We start from the raw sequence: 16,102 nt of genomic DNA on the forward strand, positions 1-16,102 counted from the left end.
TGTTAATTTTTTGACGGTCTTTCGTCATGACTGTGGCTGCCAGTTACTCGCAGGCTGTTCTTGTTTTATGCTGTTTGCACATAGCCAATTTTACTTTGCTTCTGAGTGGAAAAGGGTTAAGCATGCTTATAGAAAATCACAGGCCACTGCTTGATCATTTTGTTATACAGTTGAAACCCTGTGTTTTTTTAGCTCTTATTGATTGCTCAGGTGAGCTTTTGTGACCGGTCTTTGTCCGTCGTAAGTCCGTCCGTCCTTTAACATTTGCTCGTAAACACTCTAGAAGTCATGACTCGCAGATGAAATAATGATGAAACTTGACCAGGATGTTTGTCTGGACAATATCTAGGTCAGGTTTGACATTTGGTAAAGATTGAATGAACCGACTCCTCTCAGGTGAGCGAACTAGGGCCATCTTGGCCCTCTTGTTTACCATTTTTGGAATGGGGTCTCTTTGGATTGGTAAAAATTGCGGCGTTTTGACCAAAATTGGGAAATTAGTGTTGGCATTTATTTGCTAACAAATGCTTCAAAAATGAGAATTAACGTGTTTAAAATATTATATTTAATAAAGTATAACTTATAGAGCTGGATGGAAAAGAAACTCATTGTTGATCTATTTTATTTTTTTTTATTGAAACTTTCAATTGGGAATGTTTAGGTCCTATTTGGGAAAAATATATACTTATTCTATCGGGAATGGGGCCGGATACTGGACCCGAATTTTAACAAAATAACCCACTGCCGATGGCTCGAACTCATTGGGACCGGCAGCAAAAGTTTGAGCCATCCGGAAATCGAGCCATCCGATTTATATTAAACTTTTGTTTAAGAACAAGTCTGCAGTACATTTTCACCTCCAGTTGAAGAGTTGATGAGTACACATATTGCTTAAACTCCGTACTACTTTAAGCACAACTTTCTGCTATTGAATAAATAAGAACCAAATATATATTTAATACTTTTATTTACCAGTATTTTAAAACAGTAACAAATCCAATCAAACAAATATCACGTAGTAAATTATATCAGCACGTTTTTACGTAGCACATTTTCTGGTAACACAGAGCACTAAGGAATAAAATATGCATCAGCACTATATACATATCATTTACATATGAAACAGTACTGCATTTATTGATTTATTTACATTTTTAAGTCCCCAAGACATATTGTTTTTGCCCTGTCTGTTTGTTGGTTTGTTGGTTCGTTTGAGTCAAACTTTAACATTGGCCATAACTTTTGCAATATTGAAGATAGCAACTTGATATTTGGCATGCATGTGTATCTCATAGAGCTGCACATTTTGAGTGGTGAAAGGTCAAGGTCATCCTTCAAGGTCAATTATATGGGGGGACATAGTGTTTCACAAACACATCTTGTTTGAAGAATAGCATTATGTCAGTCTGTGTTGCATTCCTTAGCTGTCATCGAGAAACAAAGCTTTCTATTACGTCCAGTTGAGATTGAACATGTTGTGAGTTTTTGCACTCCTCGAGATAATTTCTGATTACAAAATATCATCTTTTACTCAAATCAAGTAACGATTAAGTCAATGACATGTTTGCAACTGGTGTTGAATCAATTATTGAGTGCCTTTAATCAAGCCATCCTAATCGATTAACAGTTTATGCGACCCGAAGCTAGTTCGAGCCATCCGAAAAAAAGAACGTGTGAAAATTGTCACAGTGACTGTGAAAACAGTTCAAGCCATCCGATAATTAGAGCCTCGCAAATTGGAGCCATCCGACAAAATTTTATATGAATATATAGCAACAAAAAATCAGTGCTTTGATGAGAATTAGAGCCAACTGGAAATTTGAGCCAAGGGGAAATTCAAGCCAAGTGAGTTTAAGTCATCGGGTTTTGACTGTATATCAGGCAAGGCTAAAAATAAAATAATTTAAGTTAATTTGTGCCAAGCCTTATATATTACTTAGCAATTAGGCAGTAACCTGTTTTTCTGTTTATCATACCTCTACATCCCCATTTCAAACAAGAGAATAAAATATAATCACTTTGATGGTGTATTTAAAGCAGGAATAGATATGATTAATATGACAAATTTTATGTGTTCAAATGTGTTAAAAAATGACGCCATGATGAGCACTTGTGCTTAATAGTTGAAAATATGTTTTTTGCTCTTTTTTTGTTGCTTTTTGTGTCTAAATTATATTACTTATTGGTATCAAATTGCTTGTTTTGTTCAATGTGATTTTATTATACAACAAATTATGACTTTATATTTGATTCCGAAATCTCCAAAAATTGACTAATATAACAACTTCCTGTTGACCTGATATAATAATATCAGGCCAGTGATTTTTTTTGCCAGAAATTACAGCCGATATTCGGCTGCTTCCCAATTGCAAAAATTGACGTTTTTTCCCAAAAATTTGATTAAAATTTCCCCAAAAAAGACAAAATTTTCCCAATAAAGCCAATAAGATTACAATGTAATTTAGCAATAATTTCGAACGAGTGCCGATCGAGTTGCCGATTCGTCGCCGAACAACAACTGACTTACGTATTTTTCGCGAATTTAGCCGAATACGATTTTACGTTGCTATCCACATCTCTCTATATATTGCGGAGGATACCGACGATAGTCAATGTATCCCGATTGTAAACGCCTGTTTTTACACACGCCCAAGATGGCGGCAAGCAGACGAGAAATTTGCGATGAGCGGCGAAAATGATAAATAACATTCAAATTAACAACGGATATCATATGGTTATTACGGAATAATTTAATGCGTGTGTCAATTAACGCAAAAAACAACGTTTGAGATAAAAACAACAAATATTTATTACAAATCTTCACAGTGAATGTGCATCACGGAAATCAGTGTTGGGAAGTTGGAGTTAGTCTACCGTTACTCACAAAGTTAATGCATTTAAGATGAGTATCGTTCGAAAATGGAAAGAGACAAACATGATATGATTTATATGTAAGTGGATCTGTGTAAAATCAGATTCATATGCATATTCTGCTTTATAATGTTTGTCACGCTTTACAGTTTACTGAAATAGCATTGAAGTGCAAGATTTTGAAAGGTAAAGAAATGAAATAAATTATTTAACTCCATTTAATACTTCATTGACATAGCAAGACCACTAAAGCATTTTTTTATAAATATTTGTTTATGTTTTCACCATATGATATTTAATTTAAAATAATACTGAATTAAATTCTTACTGTTAAAGAGGTTATGATTAAATGGTATATTTAAGAATCTATATAGATAATAGATTATTGCAAGTTCAATATGAATGTGGAAGGATATTAACTTAACATTGTCTTCATTGTAAGAACACATTAAATTAGCACTTTATAATATAAAAATGCTGTCAAACATACTTTAATAATTTTAATTCTGTTCTTATAATCATATTTATAATGTTTCCCAATTTCATGGTTTATCGCGCTATTTTTCCCAATTTCATGGTTTATCGCGCTAATTTTCCCAATCCAAAAGGCACAGGCTGTAAGAAAAAAAATCCAAAAAAATCACTGCAGGCTGATATTAATGAAGTGGTATGATAAAAAACAAATTAGTTACTAACAACAAGCAAATATTGTTTAATTGGGACTCCCTTTGTACTGACAGGACCTCTGAAAGTCATCTACCCTAGATATAACGACCTCTGAAAATTTCACATGAATGTAAAAGCCTGTGGTGGCTATCAATAATGTGTGTCAATGTGTTGATGTTTCTGTCAAAATAATAGACATGTATGTATAAATGTCAGAACATTGGAAACAAGCAGAGTAAACTATTCTGCTCCTTTGGTAATTGTAGAAAAAAACTACAAAGATGATTTGAATTGCTTAGAAATAGAGAATGTGTTGGTAAGTGATACAGCAGCTGCAGCCTAGTTTGAACAATTTAAATGCTTGATGGATGTTTAACACCTTCCTTTGAACAGTAATTAAATTGTGGTATATGGCCAATAAGAAACAATCCACAAACCATTATTTATTTAATAGGTTCTGGTTACAGTAAGAGGACACTTAATGCCTTCTTTGTGAAAAGGGGGTTTAATGCATGTGCGTAAAGTGTTGTCCCAGATTAGCCTGTGCGGTTTGCACAGGCTAATCAGGGACAACACTTTTGGCCTTAACTGGATGTTTGCTAAAAAGAGACTTTCTTTAAAAGAAAATGATCATAAAAGCGGAAATTGTCGTCCCTGATTAAGGCCCAGTCTCACTATGCTGCCAGTGGAGCCTCTGTGCATGATCCTGGATCCACCGGGATGAACCGAGGCTCTACCGGGATGAACCGTGGCTCCACTGGAGACAACCCGGACGAACCAGGGGAAACCGGGGCTCCACCTGGAAAGTATTAAAATGTTTAATGCCTCCGGGATGAACCGGGAGTCACCGGCATCTACCGGCACAGCACCGGGAACAACCGGGGCCCATAAAGACCCTGGCAGATTTACGGCAACGCCCCGGTTGTCGCCAGTGGTGCCCAGGTGGAACCCCGGTGAATGCCGTCAAATCCCGATACAGCTAAAGTACATAGGTAAATCGACACTCTGCCTGGACGCCAGGGTTAAACCGGGGCGTTGCCATAGCTATGCCGGCGTCTGATGCCAGTATAGCCCCCGTGAGCGCCGGCGGAGTCAGGGTATACCGGGGCTCTACAGGGATGCTGCCAGCTTTAACCTGGGCTCCTTCCTGCCGGGGCTTCATCGGGATAAACGGTAGCTAGTCCGGGGTTGACCGGCTTCAACCAGGGCGGCACCGGGAAATAGTGTGACCCTGTTAAAATTTTTTTACTAATCATCCCAGTTCTCGCCGGTCAACCGGCATTAGCAAACCTGGATGGACTGGGGCTCTACTGGCAATTGTGAGACTTGGGCTTTAGCCTGTGCAGTAAATCTGGGACGACAATTTACACTCCTGCATTAAACTCACTTTTCACACGGCCCGAATGTTTTTAAAGTACTTTAAAACAAATTCTCTTGCCGACCCATACTCTTTCCCGTAAACAGAGTGACAATGTTATGCAAATGTGTGTGATTTCATTCTCACACATTCTATGAACATTTCACACACATTTGTAAAATGTATTGTCTGAACACTGTTTTATGTGAATTTGGAATGTGACATATCACACCTGGAATATTGGACTTCTTTTTATGTATCATCTTAAAACAAAACTGTGTATTTCATAATCTGATATATTTTTGTAATGTTCTGTCTGCACTTTTAGTTTTTTAACTATTTTTTCCATGAATTTTTAATTAACAGTGTTTGTTTATTGTTACCACTTATTTTTAAAGTAAAGGGTAATGCAAACATTGATGACACTGTTTCATTTTTAGCTTGGCTGTTTTGGAAGAAAACCCGAGGTTATTGTCATAGCCAGCTCAGCTAGTCCGCCGTCCGTGTCATGCTAAAACCTTAACATTTGCTCTAAAATCAAAGTGCTTCCACCTACAACTGAGAAACTTCATTATGTAGCTACACCTTGATGAGTTCTACAAGCCACACCCATTTTTGGGTCACTAGGTCAAAGGTCAAGGTCACTGTGACCTCTAATGTAAAACTTTAACATAGGCTCTAAAATCATAGTGCTTCCACCTACAACTTTGAAACTTCATATGTACATACACCTTGATGAGTTTTACACGCCACTTCCATTTTATGTCCCCCACTATAGTAGTGGGGGACATATTGTTTTTGGCCTGTCTGTCTGTTGGTCTGTTTGCACCAACTTTAACATTTTGCAATAACTTTTGCTATATTGAAGATAGCAACTTCATATTTGGCATGCATATGTATCTCATGAAGCTGCACATTTTGAGTGGTGAAAGGTCAAGGTCATCCTTCAAGGTCAGAGGTCAAATATATGTGGCCAAACTCGCTCATTTTATGAATACTTTTGCAATATTGAAGATAGCAACTTGATATTTGGCATGCATGTGTATCTCATGGAGCTGCACATTTTGAGTGGTGAAAGGTCAAGGTCAAGGTCATTATTCAAGGTCAGAGGTCAAATATATGTGGCCCAAATCGCTTATTTTATAAATACTTTTGTAATATTGAAGATAGCAACTTGAAATTTGGCATGCATGGCTCTCATGGAGCTGCACATTTTGAGTGGTGAAAGGTCAAGGTCAAGGTCATCCTTCAAGGTCAGAGGTTAAATATATGTGGCCCAAATCGCCTTTTTTATGAATACTTTTGCAATATTGAAGATAGCAACTTGATATTTGGCATGCATGTGTATCTCATGGAGCTGCACATTTTGAGTGGTGAAAGGTCAAGGTCAAGGTAATCCTTCACAAGGTCAAGGTCATCCTTCAAGGTCAAACGTCATATAGGGGGACATTGTGTTTCACAAACATCTTGTTGTGTCACAAGGTCAAAGGTCAAGGTCACTGTGACCTCTAATATAAAACTTTAACATAGGCTCTAAAATCAAAGTGCTTCCTTTTTTTCTTCTGACAAACTTTCTTTTATTCAAAACTGCACCCACAGCCGAGCCTTGGCACCTGCTATGCAGTCCTCTTGTTTTACCTGAATATATAAACATCCAATTAAACATCCACTTTTGTAGTAATGTCCATCATATATGAAAGATTCTATTTTACCTATGATTTCTCCAAATTAATAAATACAACAAATAAAATTGCATATAATGCATCGATGAAAAAATGCAGTTTATTCCTGGAAGACTGATGCTCTATTCCAACATCACATAATAGTCAGAGTGTATCACATAATAGTCAGAGTGTATCACATAATAGTCAGAGTGCCCATCACATAATAGTCAGAGTGTATCACATAATAGTTAGAGTGCCCATCACATAATAGTCAGTGTCCATCACATAATAGAGTGTATCACATAATAGTTAGTGTCCATCACATAATAGTCAGAGGGTCCATCACATAATAGTCAAGAGTGTATCACATAATAGTCAGAGTGTATCACATAATAGTCAGAGTGTATCACATAATAGTCAGAGTGTCTTTAAGACGAATTGGCTTCATAAGTATAAGATTTTTAAGATGCATCAATGCAGCTTTGTTCAGATTATTCTTCAATTGACTTTAATAATGCTGCCATATGTTTTATTCAGAGTAATTATATCAGTGCAGTGAAAGATTCATTAACAGCTCTCAGATGCAGAAATAGAAAGGTTTTGTACAGATTTGTATTGCAATGCAAAGGAGTATTTCTGTTACATGCATCAATGTAGCCATGTTTTTTGTATTAGCACATAAAGTTCAATCAACATTTGATTAGCAATCTTTGAGTACATTTTTGTGAAAAATATAACATTTTCCATTAGGATTACATTATTACATGCAGAAATATTTTCACATTTTGATTGATACAAATGTTTTACACAGAATATGACAATTGTGAACACTATTATTTTGTAGCTGGAAAAAATTCACATCAAGAAATTCGGACATAAAAACTCTTTGATTTAAATATAGGATGGGTTGGGTAAACAGAAACATACCTTTTTTTTGTGTAGACCTGAGATTTCATTTCCATTTGTCTTAAGGCAAAGTCCATGCTAGAGCGGCCTAAGTTTGTAAGCGTTTAAGTATTTAATCCTTATTGATTCCCAACCAACCACAGATAGTGAACATTGCAGTCAGTGATTTATGTGTTGCTATTGAGTGGAATATATTGTGGTATGCATATTTTCTGTTTTGTGAGCGTTTTTTTAATTTCACTTAGTTTTTTTAAGTATGTAAAATAAGTCCAATCAACAATACTTGAAAACACTGAAAGAGTCACTTTTATTGAAGCTTTACCTTTTTAAAAGCTCAGCATAAGTGATGTGCTTTGCACACTTGATGCTTTAAGATTTGATTAAGAACTTATGAACCTTAAACTGATTTAATATTACTATTTATAGAATATTTGCTTGCCCCTACATGACGTTCAATTTACAGAATATTTGCTTGCCCCTACATGACGTTCTATTTTTAGAATATTTGCTTGCCCCTACATGACATTCTATTTATAGAATATTTGCTTGCCCCTACATGACGTTCTATTTATAGAATATTTGCGTGCCTCTACATAATGTTCTATTTATAGAATATTTGCTTGCCCCTATTATGATGATTTATTTATAGAATATTTGCTTGCCCCTATATGATGTTTTATTTATATAATATTTGCTTGCCCCTATATGATGTTTTATTTATAGAAAATTTGCTTGCCCCTATATGATGTTTTATTTATAGAATATTTGCTTGCCCCTATATGATGTTTTATTTATAGAATATTTGCTTGTCCCTATATGAAGTTTTATTTATTGAATATTTGCTTGCCCCTATATTATGTTTTAGTTATAGAATATTTGCTATAGCCCATATATGATGTTCTAATGTTAATATAAATAGGTTTGAAATTACTTGCAATTTTTGTGTTTTAAAACCCCGGACACATTCTTTGAACATAACTAAATGTCTGAAATTTCATTTCTTAATATATTTGAGTTTCAAGATTCATCATTACAGCTTTGTTCATGCAGAATGCTGTTCAATCAATATTAGAGTATGGTGCTATTGATACAACATTATTTAATCAGTGCAGTGAAGGATGCATTAAAAAGCTCAGATGCAGAAATAGAACTGCAGTTTTGTTTGGATTTTCATTGCCATGTGGGGGAGTATTCATCCTATATGGGTCAATTTAACAATGTTTCTGTATTTAGAAGCACTCAATTTACAATCTACATTGGTTTGGCTTAAGTTGCAGAATACATTTGATTTGTTTTTGCAAAATTGCCTAGAGCTTGTTAGTAATGGCTTGTTCATACACATATTTAGTTAAGTCTTATAAATTTAACAGTTTTAAAGAAGAAGTCAGGTAATGCACTTTCCTTTTATTTATAGATTTGCAATTTACCAATCCATTTTTTACATGCATACTGACTTGAGAAATGCATTAGTGTTTTTTCCAGGAGGGCAAAGGGGCATGGCGCATTCCTTTCAAAAAGGGCATTTTAACGCGCAGTTTGGAAAAAAGGGGCAAAAACATTCCGTGAATACCTGGTTTTAGGAGAAACATTTTATCATAGGCAGGTGTGGGAAAAACAAAAAATATAAACAAGCACATTTAACAGTAATTGGTGTATTTAACTTACTTTTATCAATATTAATATATTTAACTTGCAAGTTCCATGTTGTTTCAGTAAACTGTACAGCACGACAAACATAGTAAAGATATTATGTGCATATGAATCTGATTATAAACAGATCCACTAACATAATTAAGTGAAACCATGTTTGCCTTATCCTGTTTTCTAACGATAATATTGTCAGATTTTTAACTTAGCAAGTAAACTGAACGCTAATGATTTGCAAACACTCGTTTCCATGACATACAATGTACATCCACAGTCACTGAGTAGATTACTAATAAATATTGTTGGTATCTAAAACGTTTTGTGCATCATTGATTATCACAAGCATTTCATTAATCCCTTCTAAATGTATGATCTCCATCGTTAATTCGATCGTTATTTGCCATTTTTGTCGATAGTCACAATAAATTTTCTCTATAGTCCGCCTTCTTGTTAAAATGATGTTAGCGACAGGTGTGCGTAGCAACGTAAAATCGTATCTCTACGCCTTATTCTCGATTCGCTTTTTGTTTAATTAGTTTACGTTACAGTAATCAGAGGGGGTAATCATGCGACAAATAAGATGGCAACGTCCATGCCTAGGCAAGTATTTTTCGTTGTTTTATACCCTTTATATTACTTGTATTATTATTTTGTATTCCGAAATCTTTGCTGCCTGGGGGCCATACTCAGATACAGTCGGCTTAGAAGTTTGGTCAAGCGGCAATTAAGATGTTATCAATAAGGGCTCATGGCGGCTTTTAAGAGGATGAAAAACAGCGGGTGCTCATGAAAGGGCAGGGCGGCCGCCTTTAGAAAGGGCAGCGTGGCGCTAAATGGCTTTGAAATGGAGCAGCGTGACGCTACAAAAAAGGGGCATGGCGCCGCGCCACGCTAAAACAGCTTGGAAAAAACACTAAATGCATACATTACTTTTAACACTTAATAATTGCCTTCAGAATTCATATGTTGTGAAAAAAACAAACATCAGCAAATTCATCTAAAATATGTTTATGGAAATGTTCAAAACATTGTTAGAAGAAGGTCAGTTTTCATGCATATGGTCTTATCATAAAGTGGCTATGTTCCAGATAGTTAAGTTAGGACTCACTTTGATAATTATTGTGATGTGGACATGATCACAACAATTTAATAAGGTCATTTATGTTTGTCTTTGCAATTGCTTTGACTTAGACATGATCATGTTCATAATTGATTGATTATTATTATCACTGATTTGGATTGTATGATCAAAACACTATGAAAAGGTGATTGTATATGTAATTCTTTTGATAATGAAATTTGTTATTAAGTCACATTTCAGACAGTTAAAAACAGAATATACTGGAATATTCAATGATATGGACAAAATTTAATCAATATTGCATATTAATTTTGTCTGTGCTTTTTAGTTCTTTTTCCATGCAATTCTTTAATAAACTGTTCATGAACATTTCATGAACACCTTATTGCTTCTTTGTTCATGAACTTAAGTTCAAAAGTTCGTGAATTTGAATTTAATGTTTGGCTCATAAACAAATACTAGTATTATTGTGAACTGGGTCATGAATTTTCTCATGATATTTTTCATAAATTTGTTTATGAGCTTGTCATTATGTGATTTGTCTCTTTTGCATAAGCTCTGCAAAAGAATAACAAAAGATTATTAAAAATCTAAGCAATATTCATAAGGTAAGGATCTTTTAGTCTGCCCTTCATCTCACTGTTCAGATTCTTCAATATCAATGTATCAAGTTTCATTTATATACATTCAATACTTTCAATACCAAGGGAGATTTTCTCAGCACCCCCCCCCCACCCCCACCCCCAGATCAAATGATCAGGGGTATAGGGGTATATTGTTTTTGGCCTGTCTGTCTGTCATTCTGTCCCAAAACTTTAACCATGTTTTTGTTTTGTGATAACTTTTGCAATATTGAACTTGATATTTGCTATGCATGTGTATCTCATAGAGCTGCACATTTTGAGTGGTGAAAGGTCAAGGTCATCCTTCAAGGTCAAAGGTCAAATATATTGCTTCAAAGCGGCGCAGTTGGGGGCATTTTGATTCTGGCAAAAACATCTTTTCTACAATGTCTACATTTTGCCCCAAAAGGTGCAAAAAACGCTTGATTTCTATACATATATGACTCCCTTTTGAGAAAAAAAAAACCAGGTTGCATGGGATTACTTGACTGTGATAACATGAAATAACATTTTAGCTTGAACACTGTTTAACAAGTACTGTGACGGAAATCAAAGGTTTTAAGTGAACATAATTTATACCTTGAAGAGTATATAAGCAGCTACTTTAGATCACTGACATTTAGAATGAAAGGTCAATGCAATTAAGGCAGACGCTAATTTTGTTCATTTAACTAACAAATTGCTATTGATCTTAAAGGTTTTACCTCCTACTATTGACAACACAATACACTATCAGATTACTTTCTAAAGTACTGATAGCTGTATAGTTTAACAATCAACTTAAAGTAATTAAGGGTATCAATTAAAATTAAAAGATGTATTGTCAGTCATTGAGAGGCATCTAGTCTCCAATTGCAAATATTTACGTGCACGCTTCATTATCATAAATATTTTAACAGTCTATTTTGGGATATACATTCAGCATGGTCAGGGATATTTGTCAAATTTGCTCACTATTAAGTTTCTTTGTTCTGTATTGATGATACTCGGTCTGGCAATTGTAGTAGATGGTATACTGTACAGTTATATTGGTTCTGACTTTATGTTAAGTGTTTGACTGATTTATATATTTGAGCCGTGCTCTGTAAAAAAGGGGTTAAATGCTTGTGCGTAAAGTGTAGTTCAAGATTAGCCTGTGCAGTCTGCACAGGTCTGCACAGGCTAATCTGGGGCAACACTTTACGCACATGCATTTAACCCCCTTTTCATAGAGCAGGGCCCATGCTAGATCTGGATTTAATAAAAGTCATGAGGGAATAATATAATAAATTTGAATGTTATAATTGCTTACAGTCATTTTAAAGTTGCATTGTGAAATTTGGGTCTGTGTAAATAACATTCAGTATAATGTTGAATCATTGAGAAGCAGCAACATCAGGGACAGGCCTGTGATTGTTATTATTATTAGTAGTAGAATTAGTAGTACACATAGTGTATTGTACCTACCCAACACAATTGCAAAAATTCTTCTTGGAAATGGATTTGTAATCTTGACTATTTCTGATTTCATGATATTGATTAGTAGACATCTGCTTTAATTATCCCCCGCCATAGGCAGAGGAATATTGTTCTGGCGTTGTCCGTCCATCTTTCCGTCCGTCCGGCACTTTTGTGTCCGGAGCCATATCTTGGAAGTGCTTTGGTTGATTTCATTGAAACTTAGTATGAGTATATATAGAGGATGATGCATGCCAAATGGCATTGTACACCATCTTTTAATAACGGAGTTATGGCCCTTTATATCTTGAAAAAATGCTTTTTTGTGTCCGGAGCCATATCTTGAAAGTTCTTTTGCAGATTTCATTAAAACTTGGTTTGAGTATATATATGGATAAAAGGTTGATGCACGCCAAATGGCATTGTACACCATTGAATAATAATAGAGTTATGGCCCTTTGTATCTTGAAAAAATGCTGTTTTTGTGTGTCCGGAGCTATATATATACTTGGGAGTGCTTTGACGGATTTCATTGAAACTAAATGGTATGACTATATACATATATATAGATAAGAGGATGATGCACGTTGGTGTTGTTCATTCGTCCAAAAAACTTTTGTATCCAGAAGTATATTGGGGGGGGATATCAATTCAACGAATTTGCTTGTTATTTCTGCCTTCTTAAAGCACTCTTTAGTATATTGTATTTGAAACTACTTAATGTTTGTTATTGTTTGATGTCCCCAGCTATGTTTAATTTATAATCACAAAATTACTTTAACTGGTATTTAATGTTTGTCATTTAGCATCACTAATTGCTGTAGGTCAAAATTGTAGATACTTACAAAAAGCTTAACTTTAAATATCATTTAATCCGTAATAAAAAAATGTTGAGCATCACATATGCATTATGCTTGGCTGTCTAATAAAATAAGACATAAATTGTTTTTGAGGTTTGTATTAAATTGAAATGATGTTATGGTAGCAATCATAAATATAGTGATTACTGCAAATGCTAATAGGAGATTGACCAATGAGAAAGCTTGTAACAGTTGAGGTTTGAAGACAGTATTGATCAATGAATTAGCTTGTAACAGTTGAGCTTTGAAGACGGTATTGATCAATGCATTATTTTGTAACAGTTGAGCTTTGATGACAGTATTGACCAATTAGAAGTTTTTTTTACGGTTGAGCTTTGATGACTTTATTGACCGATGCATATGCTTGTATGCTTTGATGACACTATTGGTCCATGAGAATGATAGTAAGAGTTGAACTTTAATGAAAATATTTACCAATGGGGAGGCTACAATGTAACAGTATGATGACAGTTTCGACAAATGAGAATGCGTGTAACAGTTGAGCTTTGATGACAGTTCTGACCAATGCAAAGGCTTGTATACAGTTGCGCTTTGATGACGGTACTGACCAATGAGAGGGCCTGTAATAGTTGAGCTTTGATGACAGTATTGACTGATAAGAAGGATAGTAACAGTTGAAATTTGATCGTCATCTTATACTTAAAGATAAAGCTCAGGACTGTTTGCAGTAATATGGCCAGAATCTATAGAATTATAAATATGTTATGAAACAAACACCGGTATAAATGTATTATTCTTGAAAAATAACCATCGGAATGCAGTATTACAGAAAAGCTGTGTATGGCAATAATATACACCATCTTTATCTGGTATTCAGAGTAACAAGAATTAATTACTGCTTATCCTAATTAACTCTCTAGCATAAAGTCACAGATGTTGCCGGTTTTTGTGGCATTGATAGTGAAATGTCTCACGCTGGAATGTAAAAGTCCTGTTTATAATTAGATCAACTTCTTTATGGTCTAGTTTTAGCTGCAAATTGATGTTCATTATATAAATAAGACCAGCTATAGACTTTGTTGTTAATGTTGTGAATGTACACTGCAGTTTTGACATTAGGTTGATTGCTGGGATTAAACAATTGTGTCTACAACTACCAGTTTAATTTGGTGTGTGCCAAGGACTTAACACTAGTGTCACATCCTTTGTAATACTGCCAGTTTCATGGTATATTAATCATTAAATTTCTGTTCTTATCATGCTGCACTGAGCAAACTTCGAAGCTCGAGCATTGATAAAACAAACAGAAATGAATGACTTTTTCATATACAACAGAACTGTTTTGTTTATTAGAACTATGTATGTTCTTGTAAATGTGTATTTAAATGTCTTTCGTATATAAATGTGGTAATGTTATATTTGTTTTTTTACAAGTTTTTTATTTCTAGTAACAATATCTAGGCCAAGCTTGACTATTGATCATGTGTTCAACAATAGGTCACCAAGTAAAGTCTAAGAAAAACATGGGTTCAAAAACTGGGTTGTCAGGTCAGGTCAAAAGCTTAGAAAAAACGGTACCAGTCTAAAAGCCACATGTATGACCCAGTCTTTATGGCCAATGGGAATTATATTAAACTTGACAATATCAATGCCATACTTAAATCTGGATCAGTCTGTGTAAAAAATAAGTCCCAAGGTAAGGTCTTTGCCTTTTGCTGTTCTTTGAACTCAGTGTTTTAAGGGCTATCATGAACTTATTGTTATTGACTCAGGTGAGTGACCCAGGACCATTTTGTTATATATTATTCAGTTGTATAATATTTTTTATCAGGGTTTCCATGGTGATGGGGAGACACTTTACTGATGATCATTAGTGGACAACAGCAGCAACAACATCATGGATGAGATGAGAAATCTTGTGTTCAAATCTGCAGAAACGTGAGTTTTCTTTAATAAGAAAATTGATAGCAAAACTGCTTAATTTCCTTACTATTTCAAAATAAGACTCAAGCTTTGATGTTTTTATTGGCTTTGTGACATTTGATGAATGAAGATAATAATTCTAAAATACAATCAGATTCAGGATAATTTATTGTGATGAAGTTTGTATGGAAACGCTGGATTTTTCAGTGCTGTTTAAATCTTTGGAAAGCTGGGTATTCAAAAAACATTCTTACCCTATTTATATAATCTTCACATAAGAATTTCAACTGTATTTTGTTGCTATTTCAAGATAACTGTGGCCAGCGTAGCTCTAGATCAGCCTGCGCAATGTTGCAGTCTGTTCAGTGGCTTCTCTGTCTGTTCATATGATACCATGTTACCTTGTTCCCATGTTTGAGGCAACTGAAATTCCTATCTAAGCAAAAACTTCAGAGTGCCTCAACAGATTTTTAGCTCGGCTGTTTTCTGAGAAAACCCGAGGTATTGTCATAGCCATTTTGTCGTCCGGCGTCGTGCTTAAACCTTTACATTTTGTTAACCTTTTGAACATTGGCTCTAAAAGGAAAGTGCTTCCACCTACAACTTTGAAAATTATATGTAGATGCGCCTTGATGAGTTCTACACGCCACACCCATTTTGGGGTCACTAGGTCAAAGGTCAAGGTCACTGTGACCTGTTAAAAAAAATAAATCTGACAAGCTTTCATTTATTAGCTCATCTATTTAAAAAAAAACAAATATGAGCTATTGTCATCACCTTGGCGTCGGCGTCTGCGTCCGGTTAAGTTTTGCGTTACGTCCATTTTTCTCATACAGTATCAAATTCAAACTTGGTACACTTACTTACTATAATGAACGGACTGGGCAGGCAAAGTTAGATAACTCTGCCTTTTGTTTTGACAGAATTATGTGCCCTTTTTATACTTAGAAAATTGAAAATTTGGTTAAGTTTTGTGTTTAGGTCCACTTTTTTCCTAAATTATCAAAGCTATTGCTTTCATACTTGCAACACTTACTAACTATTGTAAAGGGACTGTGCAGGCAAAGTGATGTAACTCTGACTGGCATTTTGACGGAATGATGGGC

At 34.9% G+C, this 16,102-nt stretch overlaps 1 protein-coding gene across 4 annotated transcripts in view; it reads left to right on the forward strand.

The window, feature by feature from the left end:
• Positions 1-16,102, forward strand: part of LOC127853253 (arrestin domain-containing protein 4-like) — a 154,249-nt gene that overhangs the window by 42,363 nt on the left and 95,784 nt on the right. For 2 of the 4 annotated variants that reach the window (XM_052387594.1, XM_052387591.1), the window contains one exon: positions 14,905-15,011. In XM_052387594.1, coding sequence (XP_052243554.1) covers positions 14,971-15,011 — 41 coding nt within the window. In that variant the 5' untranslated portion in view covers positions 14,905-14,970. Of the gene's footprint in view, positions 1-10,232; positions 10,377-14,904; positions 15,012-16,102 lie in introns of those variants that run through there. The other 2 variants (XM_052387592.1, XM_052387595.1) reach the window with 2 other exon arrangements.

Source organism: Dreissena polymorpha, chromosome 12 (assembly GCF_020536995.1).
Source record: "Dreissena polymorpha isolate Duluth1 chromosome 12, UMN_Dpol_1.0, whole genome shotgun sequence".
NCBI lineage: Eukaryota > Metazoa > Mollusca > Bivalvia > Myida > Dreissenidae > Dreissena > Dreissena polymorpha.